This window comes from Stegostoma tigrinum, chromosome 5 (genome assembly GCF_030684315.1).
Source record: "Stegostoma tigrinum isolate sSteTig4 chromosome 5, sSteTig4.hap1, whole genome shotgun sequence".
NCBI lineage: Eukaryota > Metazoa > Chordata > Chondrichthyes > Orectolobiformes > Stegostomatidae > Stegostoma > Stegostoma tigrinum.
Window position 1 is genome coordinate 26,894,032 of NC_081358.1, and position 20,068 is coordinate 26,914,099.

Sequence of the window (20,068 nt, forward strand, 5' to 3'; positions counted from 1 at the left end):
CCCCAACCTCCTTCCCACCATTCTTGATTAATATCATTAGTGATGTTAGGGAGCATAAGATTTGATAAAGTTTTCAGGTGAGTAAAGAGTCGAAACATAACAATTTATTGGATATGACTATTAGAAGTAATGCATAATAACAATAAATAAATGAATAACAGATGAGGTGTGTTTACCAATCCTGGATCAGATGGGTAGCATGATGTGGGAAAATGCTTGAGGTCTCCTCTTTTGGCTATCTCTTAAGCTGGCTAGTGACATTTAGCCAAAGCTAGCATGGATCCAGTTTGAGGGTAATAGCTAATTTAAGATGTTAACCTGAAGCTTGTTTGGATCTATCATGGGGAGCCTGTTTTCCCAAATTATCTTCCCTCCTTAGCTATCAATTTATACAGCCTATTTTAAAGAGGTTTGTGGATGCCCCCTTCAGTTACGCAGCTACCAGGGAGATGTTCAAGGCAGCATCCTCAGAACCTCTGTAAAGTCCCATTACATCATTTCTATCTTGTATAGATATGTTGTTGTCTTCACAGATTTTTAAAAAATGTTTGTGAATTTTTTTGTTAGGCCTTGCAATGCTTACATAAAGGTCAGTTGTTATGCTATCCCCTTCATCAGATAATAAGTAGCTTGATGAAAGAGAGTGTGAATTCATGGCAGCAGAAATAGCCTGTTAGGAGACTTTCAAAACAAGAGAGAGAAATATACTGCCAGAAAAATTACTATATTTCTTAATGACTTTATAAGTCCACTGGACTACAGTTCCTTGCAGAAGCTCCAGGACTTTGACAATAAAAGAGCAACAATATATTTCCAAGTTATGGCATTTCTCATGTTATTACTGCATAATATATTCCAGTATCGTTCCCTGTAATACTTTGCCAATCTAGGCCATTTTTATTTGACATTGGGATGATTTGTTATGCTGTGTTATTCTTTCAAATCTGACTGGGGCTATTCATCTCACTTAAATTCCACCCCTTTTTTACGTTTTTAAGAGCTTTGGCAGACCATAGACAGGTAGTTTCAAACGAGTTAAAATTGCTTGATTACACCCATCTACCTTTAAAGTTTTGACTTTCATGTTAAAAAAAGTCCGCAGTTAAGATAATTGAACTTGTTATCTCCTGTATTTCAAGCTTTTCATGTGCAAGTTAATTTTATAATACTGTGTTTCAGCTTCCTCTTTCCAAGAATACAACAATTCCATACTATCTCCAACTTGTTTTATGACCTGTCAATCAATCAAATTCAAGATTCTCAACTACAACCTGATCTGTAAGTGAATTCAGAATTCAAGAGTATAGAACTATTCAATCTATCCTTAAGGGGATATACAGCAATGTTATTTTAAATGATACGATAGGGTAAATCTTCTGTGCACTTCTCATACAGGATTTGCCATCTTTGGAATGTGCAGTCCACGGTTTTAGAACATAGAAAAGTACAGCACAGTACAGGCCCTTCGGCCCACGATGTTGTGCCGTGGATTAATCCGAATCCAAAAATAAAGTAACCTAACCTACATTGCCCTCAATTCACTGTTGTCCATGTGCATGCCCAGCAGTCGCTTAAATGTCACTAATGACTCCGCTTCCACGACTACCACTGGCAAAGCATTCCATGCGCTCACAACTCTCTGGGTGAAGAACCTCCCTCTGACGTCTCCTCTATACCTTCCTCCTAACACCTTAAAACTATGACCCCTCGTGGCAGTCAGTCTGGCCCTGGGGAAAGTCTCTGGCTATGGACTCTATCCATGCCTCTCATTACCTTGTACGCCTCGATCAGGTCACCTCTCTTCCTCCTTCTCTCCAGAGAGAAGTCTGAGCTCAGTCAACCTCTCCTCATAAGACAAGCCCTCCAGTCCAGGCAGCATCCTGGTAAACCTCCTTTGCACCCTCTCTAAAGCCTCCACATCTTCCCTATAATAGGGCAACCAGAACTGGACACAATATTCCAAGTGTGGCCTCACCAGGGTTTTGTAGAGCTGCAGCAAAACCTCGCAACTCAAACCTCGATCCCCCTGTTACTGAAAGCCAATACATCATATGCTTTCTTAACAACCTTATCCACTTGGGTAGCAACTTTGAGGGAGCTATGCACTGAACACCAAGATCCCGCTGTTCCTTCACACTGCCGAGAATCCTGCCTTTAATCCTCTATTCAGCGTTTAAGTTCGACCTTCCAAAATGCATCACTTCGCATTTATCCAGGTTGAATTCCATCTGCCATTTCTCAGTCCAGCACTGCATACTGTCAATGTCTTGCTGAAGCCTGCAATAGCCCTCAATACTATCAACGGCACCTCCAACCTTTGTGTTATCAGCAAACATACTAACCCACCCCTCAACCTCCTCATCCATGTCATTTGTAAAAACTAGAAAGAGCAGGGGCCCAAGAACAGACCCCTGCAGGACACCACTCAGCACTGACCCCCAGGCAGAATACTTACCATCTACAACCATCTCTGCCTCCTGTCAGCCAATCAATTCTGAATCCAGACAGCCAAATCTCCCTGTATCCCATACCTCCTGACTTTATGAATGAGCCTGCCGTGGGGAACCTTATCAAATGCCTTGCTGACGTCCATGTACACCACATCCACTGCTCGAACCTCGTCAACCTGTCTCATGACCTCCTCAAAGAACTCAATAAGATTTGTGAGGCATGACCTGCCCCATGCAAAGCCATGCTGACTCCCTTTAATCACGCTATGCTTTTCCAAATAGCCATAAATCCTATCCCTCAGAATTCTTTCCAAAACCTTGCTGACCACAGACGTAAGACTGACTGGTCTGTAATTTCCAGGGATTTCCCTATTCCCTTTCTTGAAGGGAGGAACAACATTTGCCCCCCTCCAATCTCCCGGTACGAGTCCTGTGGAGAGTGAGGAAGCAAAGATCTTCGCCAGCGGCTTAGCAACCTCCTTTCTCGCTTCCCGGAGCAATCTCGGATAAATCTGGTCTGACCTGGGGACTTATCAATCTTAATGTTTGCCAAAATTTCCATCACATCAACTTCCTCAATCTCGATCTGTTCAAGCCCGTTTCCCTGCTCCTGAAAGTTCTCATTCACAACAAGGTCCCTTTCCTTAGTGAAAACCAAAGCAAAAAGCAGATAGGGGAAGCCCTAAATGAGTTCAGACTCCACGCACAAGTTCCCTATGCTATCCCTGATTGGCCCTACCTTCTCCCTGATCACTCTCTTATTCCTCACGTATGAGTAAAATGCCTTTGGGTTCTCCCTAATCCTTCCTGCCAAGCCTTTTTCGTGCCCCCTCCTGGCCCTCCTCAGTCCCCTTTTGAGCTCCTTTCGAGGAAGCCTGTAATCCTGTTAAGTCGTGCTAGACCCTTGCTTCCTCCACCTTACGTAAAATTAAGGTTTTCTGCCCCTTCATTCTAATGGCAGTCCTGGGATACTGCATGTTGTTTTCTTCGTGCTGGAAATGCACAAGTGAAAAAGTTACTCAAATGCTCCTGCCATTGTAAAACAGCATGTTTGATTTTTTTTAAGGAGATACTTTTGTGGTTAGCAAATATTAGATGCTCACCAAAGCCCCTATATTTTATGGAGAGGGAATGGGTGCAAGTGTTTGAAGGGAACAGAGACTGGAAATGGGGGCCTCAATCCCAATTAAAGAGAGCCATTTTTAAACTTTACTTGCCTATGCAGCAGCTGATTAGATTGTGAGAAATTTGTTAACTCATTGAGAAAGAAGTCAGTGGTAAAACACCAGTTTTGGATGGTTCCTGCCAGTCAAAAAACATGATTGGTCAGAGGAAGGGCAGGGGGAGTCAAACAGGCAGTCAGAACGTAAGAAGTAAGCAGCAAAGATTGAATTTTCAAAGAGGAGTAGTGAAGTTGAGTACCTAACTGGCAAAGAGATAGAAGATGTCGGCCAAATATTATAATATATAATCCTATATTAGATAGGATTGTTCAATGTATTGGATTAGCAGTTGATAAGGAAGTGTATGGGATTGAAGTGGTAAAGTGCTGATGGAGAGGAGAAGCCCAGAAGACTGAGGGGCATGTATGGTCAGTTGCAGCAAAAGATTTGCGGCCAAATCTGAATGAATATTTCTGCTTTTGTTGTGGAATTTCACAAGGGGTGCTCTATAAGAAATATCTCCGTTCGGTGGTCATGATTCTATTCATCTTGGAAAGCCCAGTCAGAGTGGTTTAAAATTCACATGGCTACCAAAGCAGGAGAAACTAAGGTTCATTAACATCATATTCATGGATATGCCCCTAGAGTGTGGCTTACTCAGTTGACCCAAAACCCACCAGACTTAAACGGAAATAACAAAGTGTGGAGCTGGATGAACACAGCAGGCCAAGCAGCATCTAAGGAGCACAAAAGCTGATGTTTTGGGCTTAGATCCTTCGTCAGAAAAGGGAGATGGGGAAAGGGTTCTGAAATAAATACGGAGAGAGGGGGAGGCGGATCAAAGGTGGATTGCAGTGGGAGAGAGAGATCCCCTGAGGCTTGTCTGGAGGGAGGAGGGTAACTTCTTCAGGTTAGGCAATCCTGGAAGAGGCTTCACAGTGAGGTTAATATGAGGATAATGGGAACTGAGTTGGTGTGTTGCAGTGAGATAAGAACAGGTTTCACATTACTGCCAGTTTTATTGAAAGGGGAATGGGAACCTAAGGGGAGGCTCCGAGTTAGCTAGATTGGGTGAGGGCTTAAGGAAAGAGAGAATCAAAATAGTAAATAAAAAGCAAAAAGCAGCTGAGCATTAAAATGAGTGGAAACGCAGTACTGACAGAAGAAGAGGAAATGTTTGTTTAAAAACAAAGGTTTTCCTGGAGGACGTGTTCGGATTCAAAAACAAGGTATAAAAACAGGCGTAAGGGCACTTGAACGATTGAAGCATTTGAAACAAGATAACTGAGCTGACAGCACAAATCATCATGAATGGGTATGATTTGGTAGCCATTACAAGACCTAGTTGCAGAGTGGTCAAGACTGGGAGTTAAATATCCAGGGGTATCAGACTATTCAAAAGGACAGAGGAAGGAAAGGGAGGTTCTGATATTTAAGGATGACAGTCAGGGTGGTAGTGCAAGATATAGGTTCTAAGGAGAAAATGTTTGAATCAGTGAGTGTAAATTAGAAATAGTAAGGGAGAAAGTTACTGACAGGCGTAGTCTATCAGGTACCAAATTATAATATCACCATTGGATGTAAAAATTGTATGGCAATTATCATGGGGGATTTTAATCTACATATTGATTGATCACACGAAGTCAGTCAAGGCAGCCTTGAGAAGTTGTTCTTGGAATATATCCATGATAGGTTCCATTACATACTGTTTGAGGAAACTGTGAGGGAGCAATCTAATGTAGATCTGGTCATGTATAATGAGACAGGAATAATTAACAATCTCATAGGTAGGGATTTCTTCAGAAGAAGCAACCACAGTATGGTTAAATTTAAAATACAGATGAAGGATGAGAAGATAAAATCCAATACTAGTGTCTGTGCTTAAACGAAGGAGACAACAATGGGTTGAGGGAGAAGTTGGCTAAGGTATGCTGGGAGCAAATACTATATGATGAGACAACTGAGGAACAGTGGAGCACTTTCAAAGTGATTTTACTTAATGCTAAGCAAAAGTATATACTGGTGAAAAGGAAAGACTGTAGGAAAACCTGCCGTAGATAACAAAGGAAATAAGGAAGATATCAAATTTAAAGATAATGCATACAAAGTGGCAAAGATTAGTGGGAAACTAGAGGATTGCGAAGGCTTTAAAGGTCAACAGAAAGCCATGAAGAAAGCTATAGAGTAAGGTAGGATAGATTATGAGTGTAAACTAGCTCAGAATGCAAAAACAGATGACAAAAGTTTCTACAAATATATAAAATGAAAAAGAGTGGCTAGGTAAACATTGGAATGGGAATGAGGATTATGCCAAAATGTTGAACAGGCATTTTGTGTTGGTCCTGACATTGGAAGACAATAAAATGCCAATAACTGATGATATGGAGGCTAGAAATGAACGTTATCGTTTGTGTTGAGTAAGGTAATGGGGTTCAAAATAGAAGAGTCTCCTGGCTGTTATGGAATGCATCCCAGGGTACTTAAAAGAGATAGTAGGGAAATAACAAATGAGCTTGTGGTCATTTACCAAAATTTGTTGGATTCTGGAGTTGGCCTGGCAGATTGGAAAACAGCAAATACAAAGCCACTGTTTAAAAAAGGAGGCATTTAAATAGTGGGTAACTATAGGCTCATTAGCTTAACTTTATATTGGGGAAAATGCTTGAATCTATCGAGGAAGAAATAGGGAGACATCTGGATAGAATTATCCCATCAGGCAGAAGCAGCATGGATTCATGAAAGACAAGTCATGTTTAACTAATTTACTAGAGTTTGAGGACATCACGAGCATGGTGGACAATGGGGAACTGATGGATGTGATATGTCTGGATTTCCAGAAGGCATTTGAAAGGTGCCGCACAAAAGGCTGATGTATAAGTTAGTAGTGCATGGCATTATGATTAATGTGTTAGCATGGATAGAGGATTGGTTAACTAACAGAAAGCAAAGATTGGGGATAAATGAGTGTTCTTCTAGTTGGCAATCAGTGGCATGTTGTGTGTCTCAGGGATCAGTATTTGGACCATAATTGTTTAAAGTGTAAAAACCAAAAGAACTGCAGATGCTGTAAATCAGGAACAAAAACAAAGTTGCTGGAAAAGCTCAGCAGGTCTGGCAGCATCTGTGGAGGATCCACATCCACCTCCCCATTTTCTACATATAAACTGATGTTTTCCCAGCCACCATCAGTCCTGAGGAAGGGTCACCGGACCCAAAACGTTAACTCTGTTTTCTCCTCCACAGGTGCTGCCAGACCGGCTCAGCTTTTACAGCAACTTTGTTTTTGTTTCTTGTTTATTGTGTGCAGAGGACATTGAAAGCCTGCAGAGGGATGTAGATAGCTTAAGAAAGTGGGCAAGGATCTGGCAGATGGAGTGCAACATTGGTAAATGTGAGGCTGTTGATTTTTGTGGGAATAGCAAAATGGACTATCATTTAAATGATGAAAAATTGCAAGTTGCTATGCAGGGGGACCTGGGTGTCCTTATGCATGAATCACAAAAAGTTGGTTTGCAGGTGCAGCAGGTAATTAAGGTGGCAAATGGAACATTGTCCTTCATTGCTGGAGGGATGGTGTTTACAAACAGAGAAGTTATGCTGCAGCTGCATAGGGTGCTGGTGAGCACATACCCTGGAGTACTGTGTACAGTTTTGGTCTCCTTACTTGAGAAAGGATTTACTGGAGGGGCTGCAGCAGATGTTCACTAGGTTGATTCCTGAGTTCAGAGGGCTGGCTTATGAGGAGAGATTGAATTCACTGGGACTATATTCATTGGAATTTAGATGAATGAGGGGCATTCTTGTAGTAACATATAAAAAGTTATGAAGCGAACAGATAAAGTAGAAGCAGTGAGGTTGTTTCCACTGGCAGGCGAAACTAGAACTAAGTGGCATAGCCTCAAAATATCAGGGAGCAGATTTAGGACTGAGTTGAGGAGAAACTTCTTCATCCGAAGGCTTGTGAATCTGTGAATTCCCTGCCAGTGAAGTAGTTGAGGCTACCACATTTTCAGGCAAAGATGGATATATTTTTGAACAATAAAGGAATTAAGGGTTATGGTGAGTGGGCACATAAGTGGAGCAGAGTCCATGAAAAGATCAGCTATGATCTTATTGAATGGCAGAGCAGGTTTAAAGGGCCACCTGGCCCTCTCCTGCTCCTATTTTTAGGTTCTTATATTAATTCTTCCCAGCCTCTCCTGCTTGGTGTTTGAGTTAGCAAAACTTACCCATTATTTCAGGTATCATCCTTCATTACAAGTGCAAAGTCAATATATTTTTAAGGAATGAAAGTTGATAATTGAACTAGCATGGATTTACAAACAGTTCCAGTTGCTCTTCGATTATCCTCAGCAGATTGTAAGTAACTGCAATTAATTTTCTTGGATTTACCTGATTGGAACAGTGGTCCAAGCTGTGCAGGCGAGGGTAGCAGATAAGCATCATCATCTTGTTCTACACTTGTGTGTATGTGTAGTAGAACATTTACCATTACCTAGAATGAGTCCAGAATGAACAGGAGACAAGAGACGTGTGGTTGCTTCATAGAAGAAACTTTATAATACACTAAACATAAGACAAACAAAAAGAATATAAGAAATAGAGGTAGGTGTAGGCCATCTGGCTCCTCAAACCTGCATGGGCATTCAGTAAGCTCATAGCTGATCTTTTCATGGACTCAGCTCCATTTATCTGCCCACTGCCATAGCCCTTATTTCCTTTATGGTTTAAAAATCTGTCTGTCTTTGCCTTAAAAAAACATTCAATAAGGTAGCCTCGATAACAAAGTGTGGAGCTGGATGAACACAGCAGGCCAAGCAGCATCTCAGGAGCACAAAAGCTGACGTTTCGGGCCTAGACCTTCAGAGGTAGCCTCAACTGCTTCACTATTTTGAGGTCATGCCCCCCAGTTCTAGTTTTTCCCAGCAGTGGAAACAACTTCCCTGGTTCTGTCTTATCTATTGCCTTCATAATTCTTTGTTTCTATAAGATGCCCCCTCATTCTTCTAAATTCTAATGAGTATAGTCCCTGTTTACTCAATGTCTCCTTTTAAGCCAATCCTCTCAACTCCGGATTCAACCGAGTGAACCTCCCCTGCATGATGCTAACCTCTAAGTAAAATTTACGGTTGTTCCTATCATAATTTCTCTCAGCATTCTTAACTTGGGCTGAATTTTCCCTGTCTTTGAAAAGCATGAGCAATAGCAACAACTGTGGAGAAATATGAAGAAAATGAGATCAGTCAGAACCTCAAGATCGAAAGGCAAACTGGAGAGCTATCTTGGCTTTCCCTTGAGATAATGGTGCAGGAACACATTGTACAGGGGTGTTCTTGGTATGCAGTGTCTGAAGTGGTGCACAGCTTGGGGCGGCACGGTGGCTCAGTGGTTAGCACTGCAGCCTCACAGCACCAGGGACTCGGGTTCAATTCCAGCCTCAGGTAACTGTGCGGAGTTTGCACACTCTCCCTGTGTCTGCGTGGGCTTCCTCCAGGTGCTCCGGTTTCCTCCCACAGTCAAAAAAAAAGTGTGCAAGCTAGGTGGATTGGCCATGCTAAATTGCCTGTAGTGTTCAGGGGTGTGTGTGTTATATGGGGATGGGTCTGGCTGGGATGCTTCAAGGGGCAGTGTGGACTTGTTGGGCTGAAGGGCCTGTTTCCACACTGCAGGGAATCTAATTAATTACATAGGATGTATGAACATTGCAAATTCTCAGCACTGGCAAACACTTTTGCCTCTCCTTAATTATGATTCCACAAGACTGGTGGCAAAAAGGCAAGTTGCACAATTAATGAGGTGAAAAGCTGAAGATTGAATGAGTAAAGTTATCTTGGACAATTGCAGACTGAACGCCACAAATCTGACTCAAAAGCGCATGCAAAACAATGGGAAAATTCAGCCTGTTGTACTCTAAAGATGATTTTGCAAGGAAATTATTTTGACGAAATATTAAGGAGTAAATAATATTTTCATCATTTTGGAAGTACTATAGTGTTATTGGAAATAAGTTAATATCTCAACAGGAAAATTAAAATTGAATATTTGTACTTAAATGTTGAAGAAAAGCACGTTGAGAACATAGATAATGGGAACTGTAGATGCTGGAGAATCCAAGAGAACAGTGTGAACCTGGATGAACACAGCAGGCCAAGCAGCATCTCAGGAGCACAAAAGTTGACATTTCAGGCCTAGACCCTTCACCCTCTCTGATGAAGGGTCTAGGTCCGAAACGTCAACTTTTGTGCTCCTGTGATGCTGCTTGGCCTGCTGCGTTCGTCCAGCTTCACACTTTGTTATCTTGAGAACATGATCAGTTTATTGAGTGAAATAAGAATTCATATAAAATTTCAGAAGTTACTTGAAAAATACAGCTTTATATAGTTTTCCACATGATCACAACAAACAGCAAAAATGATAGCACATAATTGGAACTAATTGGCCTGAAAATCTTCAAAATTGACTGTACATCCCTTGAATTTTCATGGCATCAGGTCAAGTATGGGCAAGGAAAGTGACATTACCATCCGTCATTTGATAAGTCAGAATTTCTCCATATTGAACTCCACTTGAAGCACAGATGGTAGCAAGGGGAACTTCAATTCATGATCAAGAGAGGTTTAGTAGTATAATTACTGACTAAAATAGATGAATGCTAAGAGACACTCAGTCTGGTATCCAGGACAGGGCATATCCTGGAAAGTCCATTTTGGAACAGTTCAATTGCTTACCAACATTCAAATCTGAACCAGTCAAAATAGATGCTTTGTTAAATGGTCGTCTGGTTCTCAGAGGTCAATACTGGTGCGGCCATTTCAGTGATCACAGAACTGGTCTTTAACAAAATTTGCTCTGGACTCCAACTTTGGGTTTTTGCAAGACCTCAGCTAGACTGAGAACCTATACTGAGGAACCTCTGCAGATTAAGGGTACAACTTTGGTTCTAGTCTCTTATGAGAAACCGTTTGCTCAGTTACCAATTATTGTAGTAAAAGGCTAGAGTCCAAGCTTGCTGGGCAAAAATGGTGGAGAAAATCTGGTAGGGAGCTGTTCCTCAGCAGCTGGACATGAGCCATGCAATTTGAGCCATGCATACTTGCAATTGCGGTTAGATGAAGCTTCCCAGAAGTATGCTACAATTAATACTCATAAGTATTTGTACCAATATACAAGACTGCCATTTGGGGTATCAGACTGCAATTTTTCGGCGGATGACAGAACCGTTTACAAGGTCTACCCTAGTTTGCCATTTGACTAGATGACATGCTAATAACAGAGAAGGTCAATAAGGAGCACTTAGAGAACTTGGACATAGTCCTTAGACATTTCTCCCAGGCAGGATTAAATCTTAGAAGGGAACAATGTGTGTTCCAGGTACCCCAGTGACATGCTAGGGCTACAGGCTTGACAAGACTCGAATATATAGTGAGGGTGATCAAAGGTGCTCCAGCTCCCACATTTGTACTGGAGTTTCGGCATTTCCTTGGCTGGTGAATTATTAATGGAAGGTTTATAGAACATAGAACAATACAGCGCAGAACAGGCCCTTTGGCCCGCGATGTTGCGCCGACCTGTGAACTAATCTAAGCTCCTCCCCCTACACTATCCCATCAACCTGGCTTACTTTTTGCCATCTTTGCATTAACTCATAAGGGCCAGCCTTGGAAATGTTCATGCAGCCAAGCCATAGCTGTCAGGGAAGTGAAGAAACAGCTATCATCCTGTAAGGTGTTGGCATACTATAATCCCAAGTGAGATCTGGTAGTGACATATGATGCCTCCCCATTGTTTTAGCTCATTGGTGGCCCAATGAAGAACACCCAATATTGTATCCATCCAGGATTTTGGCAAATGCAGAGCGTAAATATGCCCAGACAGCTAAACCTTCCTTCTCTGTCATATTTGGAGTCAACAATAAATTTACAAGCATAAATTTGTAATAACAGACCACAAACCCCTGCTAGGTCTGCTTAAAAAAAGGACAAGGCAGTGCTGCCCATAGCTTCAGGTCGAATTCAGCAGTGGGCTTTAATACTAAGTGTATATAATTACAAGTTGGAACACGACCCAGGAGGCCAAGTAGCAAATGCCAATGCATTGAGCCACCTCCCACTGGGAAATACACCCCTGTAGGTACCACCTTTGGAAGAGTACATAATGGTTATAAATTTTCTTGATATATTTCCAGTCACAGCTGACAATATCAGACTTTGGATGCAGAAAGAACTGGACCTGGCAAAACTGAAATAGCTGCTGGCGACAGAAGAAACCAAAGGGCTGTCACAGGGGAGGAAGTGAAACAGTAGAAGGAATGCCAATACTGAATAAAAGACGCTACGAAGTGAGAGAGACAGTTTTCTTCAAGGACAAAGTTTGGTGTAGGAACCATGGGAATGACTTTGCATGGGTGAGTGGCACAATCAAATCCAGTGAAAAATAAAAGTTCGAGTAGGTGCGACACCCTGAACAAGCATGTGGACCATATGAAAACTGTAAAGTTTGAAAGGTATTGGAACAAAATGTGCCCGGCTCCTCAACAGCCTTTCCAACTGTTCAGGAAAAATGTGGTTTCTCCCTCTCCATCAAGTGTTGAAGATACCTAGGAATCTGAGATGGACATAGTAGATTTTGTTGCTTTGATGCCTTTGCCGCCTAAAGAAAAGAAATGAATTTTTTCCAAGATCTTCTGGGTGCAAGAGATGAGCAACTGTATGTTATATGCTGCCCATATCAGGGACAGAGTTGGAGGATTCTGATCTGGTGCTAAAACTCCCCAGGAGGAGCTACAAAAAGAACTGGCCTCTGCCCTCGGACTCAGGGGAAAGAATGTAATGATTATGGCCAAGGTCAGCCAGGTGGACATATGAATTCTCTGATTGGAGCTGTTAATTTGGCCTTAGCAGGGACCCCTGGCTGACAGATAAGAACAGACGTGTCAGACGCCTTGTTCACTGAATAAAAACCAAAAGAACTGTGGATGCTGTAAATCAGGAACAAAAACAGAAGTTGCTGGAAAAGATCAGCAGGTCTGGCAGTATAGAATTTTTACTTCCCAGATGCTGCCAGACCTACTGAGCTTTTCCAGCAAATCTATTTTTGTTCACTTTGAGAACCGGCTCTGAGGGAGCAGGAACAGTGTCAAGGACTCTATGTGTAAATAAAGGATGACTGGTTGATGGGATACTGGAGTTATTTCAGATATAGCAGATCAAAACTGGGTATCCACAAACTACTGTGGTCCTTTAGGAGCAGCAGATCGTATTCCACCATAATCTGTATTCCCATGGATCAGCATATCTGTCGTCCTACAATTATCATTAAGCCAGGGAATCAATCCTGAATCAATGTAGAAGAACATGCCGGGGGCAGCATCAAGTATTCTAAAATTGCAGCCTGGGTCTGCATACATTCTAAACAGCAGAAGCAGAACTGGTCTAAACAATCCCATAACTAATGGATTAGATCAAGGCTTTGCATTTCTGCCACATTCTGACCAATGAAAAATTAAGCAACCAACAAAAGGAGGAGGTTCATAGGTGTTGCCATACAGTGAAATCAAGTATTTGCAATACTTTTCATCCAGAAATATCAAGTAGCTAATCCATCTTCGGCATCCTGCTAAGATTCTCACCATCATTAATGTAAATCTTGGGCCAATTTGATTCGTTCATCTGCGATAACAGGGTTTAGGGCTGGATGAACACAACAGGCCAAGCAGCATCAGAGCAGCAGGAAAGCTGATGTTTCAGGCCTAGACCCTTCTGTAGTTCCTACTATTCTTGCTTTGCTGATCTGTTTGCCAGAGTTGCTAAATACACTACAGTGAAGAGAGTAAACCCGAGGAAAGCAATGGGCCCTGATGGAGTCCCTGGCAGTGCACTTAGATCCTATGCAGATCAGCTGGTGGAGGTATTTGCTGACATCTTCAACCTCCCCTTGCTACAATCTGAAGTACCCACCTCCTTCAAGAAGACTACCATTGCCCCAGTATCAAAGCACATGCAATATACCGCAACAACTACTGCCCACTGACCCTGACGTCCATAATCATGAAGCGCTTTGAGAGGCTGATCATAGCCACATCAGCTCTGGCCTCCCAGCCTGCCTTGATCCCCTGAAATTTGCATATCAGCCACAGTGGGCTCCCTTTTCCTAGCCCTACACTCAACCCTCGAACATCAGAATAACAAGGACACTTATGTCAGGCTTTTACTCATTGACTACAGCTCCACCTCAATCCATAATCCCTACCAGACTGACCTCAAAACTGCAAGATGTAGGTCTCGTCACCGCTCTCCGCAAGTGGATCCTCAGTTTCCTGACCTACAGACCACAATCAGTGAAGGTAGAGAACAGCACCTCCTCCATGACAATGCTCAACACTGGTGTCCCACAAGGATGCACTCAGGCCCCTACTGTACTCCCTGCACACCCATGACTGTGTAGCCAAATTCCATGAGTCAGAGTACAGGAAGGAGAGAGAGTGCTTAGTATTGTGGTACTACAACGATAACAAACAGCGCTGAGGTGGATAGGGTCGAGAGCATCAAGTTCCTAGGAATCACGCTAACCGACAATGTATCCTGGACCTCCTGCATAGATGCATTGGTAAAGAACACACAATGCCTCTTCTTCCTCAGGTGGCCTAGGAAATTTGGCATGTCCATAAAGGACCCTCACCAGCTTCTACAGATACATCATAGAAAGCATTCTATCTGGGTGCATAACAGACTGTTATGGCAACTATGGCAGCTCAGTGGTTAGCACTGCAGCCTCACAGCACTAGGGACGCGAGTGCGAATCCAGCCTCGGGCAACTGCCTGTGTGGAGTTTACACGTTCTCCCCATGTCTGCGTGGGTTTCCTCCGGGTGCTCTGGTTTCCTCCCACAGTCCGAAGATGTGCAGGTTAGGTGGATCAGCCATGCTAAATTGCCCATAGTGTTCAGGGGTGTGTGGGATATAGGGGGATAGGTCTGGGTGGGATGCTTCAAGGGGCAGTGTGGACTTGTTGGGCTGAAGGGCCTGTTTCCACACTGTAGGGAATCTAATCTAATGTACTCTGCCCAGGACCATAAGAAATTACAGAAAGTTGTGTGCACAGCTCAGAATGTCATGGAAGCCAACCTCCTGTTCAAGGACTCCATTTATACTTGTTGCCACTGAAAGGCAGCCAACATCAAAGACCCCTCCCATTCCAGCAGTGCTGTCTTCCAACCTAATCCACCAGGCAATAGATACAGAAGCTACAGGCACTACCAGGTTCAAGAATAGTTTCTTCCCTGCTGTATTAGACTGCTGAATGGACTTCTCTAGCTTCAAATAATATTGATCTCGCTTTGTGCGTCTGTTGTGCAGCCATAATCATGTATGCCTTGCTCTGCCTAAGCACCCTATGATCTGTTTGCCCTTGTTTGTTATGATCTGCCTGTACTGCTCACAAAGCAAAGCTTTTCATTCTACTTCAGCACATGTGATGACACTAAATCAAATCAAATGAAGACATAACGGCCTTGTGAGTAATCAGCTATTGCATTGAAGAACTAGCCGCATCTGTAACCAAGCTACTCCAGTTTAGATACAATACTGTCATGTACCTAACAAACTGGAAATTACCCAGATATAACCTGTCCATAAAAAAAGCAGAACAAACCTAGTCAATTCTTTCCAAAATCAACCTTCTGTCAATTCAGCACAGTGCAGGAAAATGTCTTTAGTAAGTGCTGCTTTACAGCACTGACAATGGCATTGATATTCAGTTTGGATTCTACTAGGGCTTTTAATCTCTAGTACAAATTTAACTGGATAAATCATATTAATCTTGAGGCTGTGAGCATTTGCAAGCTGAACGTTCTGCTGTGAGCAATTAATTTCTTGACTCCTCAAAGATCTTCCATGATCTACAAGGCCCAAGACAATACTTGCCGAGATGAATATAGCTCTCACAACACTAAAGAAACAGCACCATCCTGGAGAAGGCAACTCACTTAGTTGGCAATCGCAAGAGTACATACCCAATATGTCTTCCACTGGTACTGTGTACTATTTACAAGATGAACTACAGCATCTTGCTAGGCTTCTTTGACAACAGCTCACAACCCACAATATTACTACCATAATCAAAAGAGCAAAGGCAACAGGCAGATGGGAGTACCACCACTGCTACCCACAAATTCCCCTCCAGGTTACAAATTTCAAATAAATTAATCTGACCTTATTTCGATTGGGTCAAAATTCTGGAACTCCAATCTAATGGCACCATGGGTGCAACTGTTGCACAAGGACTGAAGCCACCTTTTGCAGAGGAGTTTAGACTGGGCAATAATACCACATCCCTTAAAAGATTAGAAAAATGTTCAGAACAAGTTGTTTCAAAACAGTATTCATCATGTTAATCATGTTTTATCAGTTTACATATGGTTGTGCGCAAAGTTATTAATTCATCTGTTCATCTTCCTTCCAATGCATTTAACTAGATTATTTTTGTCCTTTCTTGTATGTCCCAAAGGTATTTCCAATATTTTCAGTATTAAATTCTTAGCAACAACCTCATTATATTGCTCATCCTAATTATTTCCTTGTACACCACTCATCTATGCACTGTTAATAATGAGGGATGCAGACTTTGAAAGTTTTTGAATAACTATTTATCACCACATCTAGCTAGGCTATTTTAAGGCATTATTGGCTCTCCATCACTAAAAATTACCACAATTCAAAACTCACACAGGAAGACAAAAAGCAGCTCCTGGCTTCTCTTCATGCCAAGAGGCTTCTCTGCCTCAAACACCAATCTCCAGCAAACAATATGATGATCAAGCATTTTATGTTACAAAAGTAGGAACACCATCCTTTCAAACTGCTTCTGCTGCTACTACTTCTTTCCATTTCCCATAGCCTACTGTGCCATGCATCCTCTGAACCTCTGACTTACCCTAATCCTGATCTTATATCTTTTCCTAGGTTGCTTCCGGTCTCCCTTCATTCCCTCTGAAATCTGATCTTGTCTGTAGGATGCACCTTTCACCATATAGACTTATTCCTTCTGAACTGCTGACCACTCAGCTCTCTGTTGTTTTTATATTATGTTAGTAACTATTTTTTCATCACAGTAATTTTCCCTTTCTACTTCAGTCATCCCTCTCTTCTTCTGTCATCCCTCTCCTCAGGTAAAAAGGCAACCCTTGACCCTTCCATCCTTGCAAACAACAGCACTAGTTTGCAATTTTCCCTTCCTTTCCAGAGTTGTTGAACATATTTTACCCTCAAATCCATACGCATCTTTCACTTAAATCTAGTCACAATCCTTTTAATTAGCTTTTCACCCACTTCATGGTACCAAACTTACCAAAATCACAAATGAGATTCTTGTTAACTGTGACAAAGTTTACCTTTCCTACCTCCTTGATTTGTCACCAATTTTTGGCATGGCTAACAATGAAGTTCTTCTTCAGTGCCTTTATATCATCATCTGTTTGGGTGACACTGCTATTGCTTGGTGGGACTTTCCTCGCTAGGTTTCATTCCTAGCCATCCTCCCAGTATTTTTTCATTCATATGGGCTAGGACAGCAATTATTGTCCATCTCTAAAGAGTCATTTGCCTCTTCAGTTCTAGATTTCTTTTATTGAATTCAAATTCTATCATCTGCTATGGCGGGATTTGAACCTGGGTCCCCAGAACAGACATGAGGCAAAAGGTTAAGAAGGACATTCCCTTTACTTATGTGATTTCAGACACTACTCGGAAGCGAATCAGAGAACTTTCTATTCTGTATGAAGTCGAAGTCCAGATTTTGGAGTTTAAGCAAAGCATGAGCGAAGATGGATGCAAAAGATGATCTAATGGTCAAACGTAATCATATTATTATGGAATGGTTTTACTTGTATTGACCTTACTTTAGTCATCAGAGCTTTCATTTGTATTGAAAATTAATAACAATTGTTTTTATTTTCTTCAAAAAAGTTTTATGATTGTTAGGGAATGTAAAATACAGGTCTAAATCTGTTCTATTCTATGATTTCACATTATGCCGTGACAGGAAGGTATTTGGCCTTTTTCATATTAACATTGGAAATCCTATTGTATCTATGGATTGACATGCTTCAGAACTTATGTATATATTCCATGATATAATCTGAAACAGTTCTACAAGGTGATGAAAGGTTATCAATGTGAAATGTTAACTTTATTTCTTCCAGAACAGATGCTGACTGTGACCTGCTAAGTGTCTTCAACATTGATCGTTTTTATTTCAAATAGATTGAACTTACACTGTAACCGCTGTAAATTCAAAGGTTGGAAACCTCTGGGACCCGGGATATTTTGGCATAAACACTTCACATAAATTAAGTATTATCATTTAGCAAGTAAATAATTTAAATAATTAAGCCTCCAATTTAGAGTTCTTTTTAAGACTAATCAGCAATTTAGTGATAGAGGAGCAATCCCTTCAACTGTCCCCTGCTCCCACCAGCTCAATGGAAGCAACTATTCTGTGCCTAGCTGGGTTATCATTGGGGCCAAAAGCCCCCACTGATGGCACTGAAATGAAAGCTATTAATGTGGCCCCACTGATCTCTTCTGGAACGCTTTCTTCTGTATAATATAGGATCTGCTGTCTTCTCTGTGAAATATTGTTTTTTACTCCTCCATAGACATCATTTTGAAGCATCCTCATTTTTCAGACATGCTTCAGCAAGGTCCCCCTGTCCCTGAGGGCTGCTGAGACTCTGAAATTAGGTCAGTATCATACATTCAGTTGGCCAGCCTCACAAAATAGCTTTGCCAATTTTTCAACCATCAATTGTCAACTTAGGACTCTAGTTTTGACTTGACAGCCCAAAGATCATTGAAGCAATGGAGGAAATCAGAATGGCAGCATCTGAAGGGTAGTAAGCTTTCAACTACTTCCAGTGGCATTTGCTAGTAACATATAAATGAATTCCTGTAGCTGGAGGAATGGTGAAGGAGGAAGATCGTTAGGTTTAATATGCACAAGTTGGAGAGGCAGTGTGTCAGCAGGGCTAGAACCCAATGTCCTTGAAGAGAAGCTACCTAGTGATGTGGGGATGAGTTTAAGCTAATTTTGGCCAAATGAAGCACACCAGGATGATATTTTAGATGGGATCGGAAGAAACAATTATTAAAATAATTGTATTAAAATAAATGGTAATTATGAATTAGGAGGGAGTATACAACAAAAAGCAAGCAACAACCTAAGATGAATTCAGAGTGTTTTGCATAATTGCACTGGCATGGTGAATACTCTTGGTGAGTTACGTGCACAAAGGATTACAATATATTGGCAATTACTGACTCAAACAAGTGGAGAAGTGGGAATGGAATAATTCTGGCTACAATTTAATCAGAAAAATTGCAGAATTAAGAGGGGATGAAGAACACTCGTAAGGGTAAAGGAGTTTGGGGATAGGGTTGGTGAGAGGGAAAGATGGTTTATTGAACTAACGCCTCCATTATTGTTATAGCAATAGACTGTTTCAACACAGATGCTATCAAACATAGGACTAAAGGACTGTGGATATAAAATTGGTTAAGATACACAAAGCAGAGTGGGCTGAATAGGTATTTTTCGGATTGGAGAGAAGCTTCCAAGGTGCTCCCCAGAGTTTGTTATTATGACCACTGCTGCTTTTAATGTATCTTGACATCAGCTAGACTAGGGTACACAGGGTGTAAGTCCAAATGATGTAAATTATAGAGACTCAAATGTAGTAAACAATGGGGAACATGGTCACCTACTTTAGGAGGACATATAGAAAACTGGTGAAATAGTCAGGTATATAGTAGATGAAACATTCTGCAGGAAATTGTGGGAGGTTTCATTCGGAGAAATAGGATAAACCGAATGTTACAATTTTAAGGGAGTTGTAGGTACAGGGATAACAAGGTGTAGAGCTGGATGAACACAGCAGGCCACGCAGCATCAGAGGAGCAGGAAAGCTGACATTTCAGGTCTGGGCCCTTCAGAGATGAGGGAGGGGAAGGGGTTCGTGAGTGGGAGAGAGAGAGTGTGTGTGTGAAAGAGAGAGAGAGTGAGAGTGAGAGAGAGTGTGTGTGTGAAAGAGAGAGAGAGAGAGAGAGAGAGAGAGAGAGAGTGTGAGAGTGAGAGAGAGTGTGTGTGTGTGTGAAAGAGAGAGAGAGAGAGAGAGAGAGTGTGTGTGAAAGAGAGAGAGAGAGAGAGAGTGAGAGTGTGTGAAAGAGAGAGAGAGAGAGTGAGAGTGAGAGTGTGTGTGTGTGTGTGTGTGTGAAAGAGTGTGTGAAAGAGAGAGAGAGAGAGAGAGAGAGAGAGTGTGTGTGTGTGTGTGAAAGAGACAGTGTGTGTGTGAAAGAGTGAGAGTGTAAGAGTGTGTGAAAGAGTGAGAGTGTAAGAGTGTGAAAGAGTGAGTGTGTAAGAGTGTGTGAAAGAGTGAGAGTGTAAGAGTGTGTGAAAGAGTGAG

The 20,068-nt window shown here is 41.8% G+C and overlaps 1 protein-coding gene across 2 annotated transcripts in view; it reads left to right on the forward strand.

The window, feature by feature from the left end:
• Nucleotides 1-20,068, forward strand: part of LOC125451689 (uncharacterized) — a 217,046-nt gene that overhangs the window by 11,002 nt on the left and 185,976 nt on the right. For both annotated transcript variants that reach the window (XM_048529171.2, XM_059645867.1), the window contains exon 2: nt 1,180-1,278. In XM_048529171.2, the coding sequence (XP_048385128.1) occupies nt 1,180-1,278 (99 nt within the window). The remainder of the gene's footprint in view (nt 1-1,179; nt 1,279-20,068) is intronic.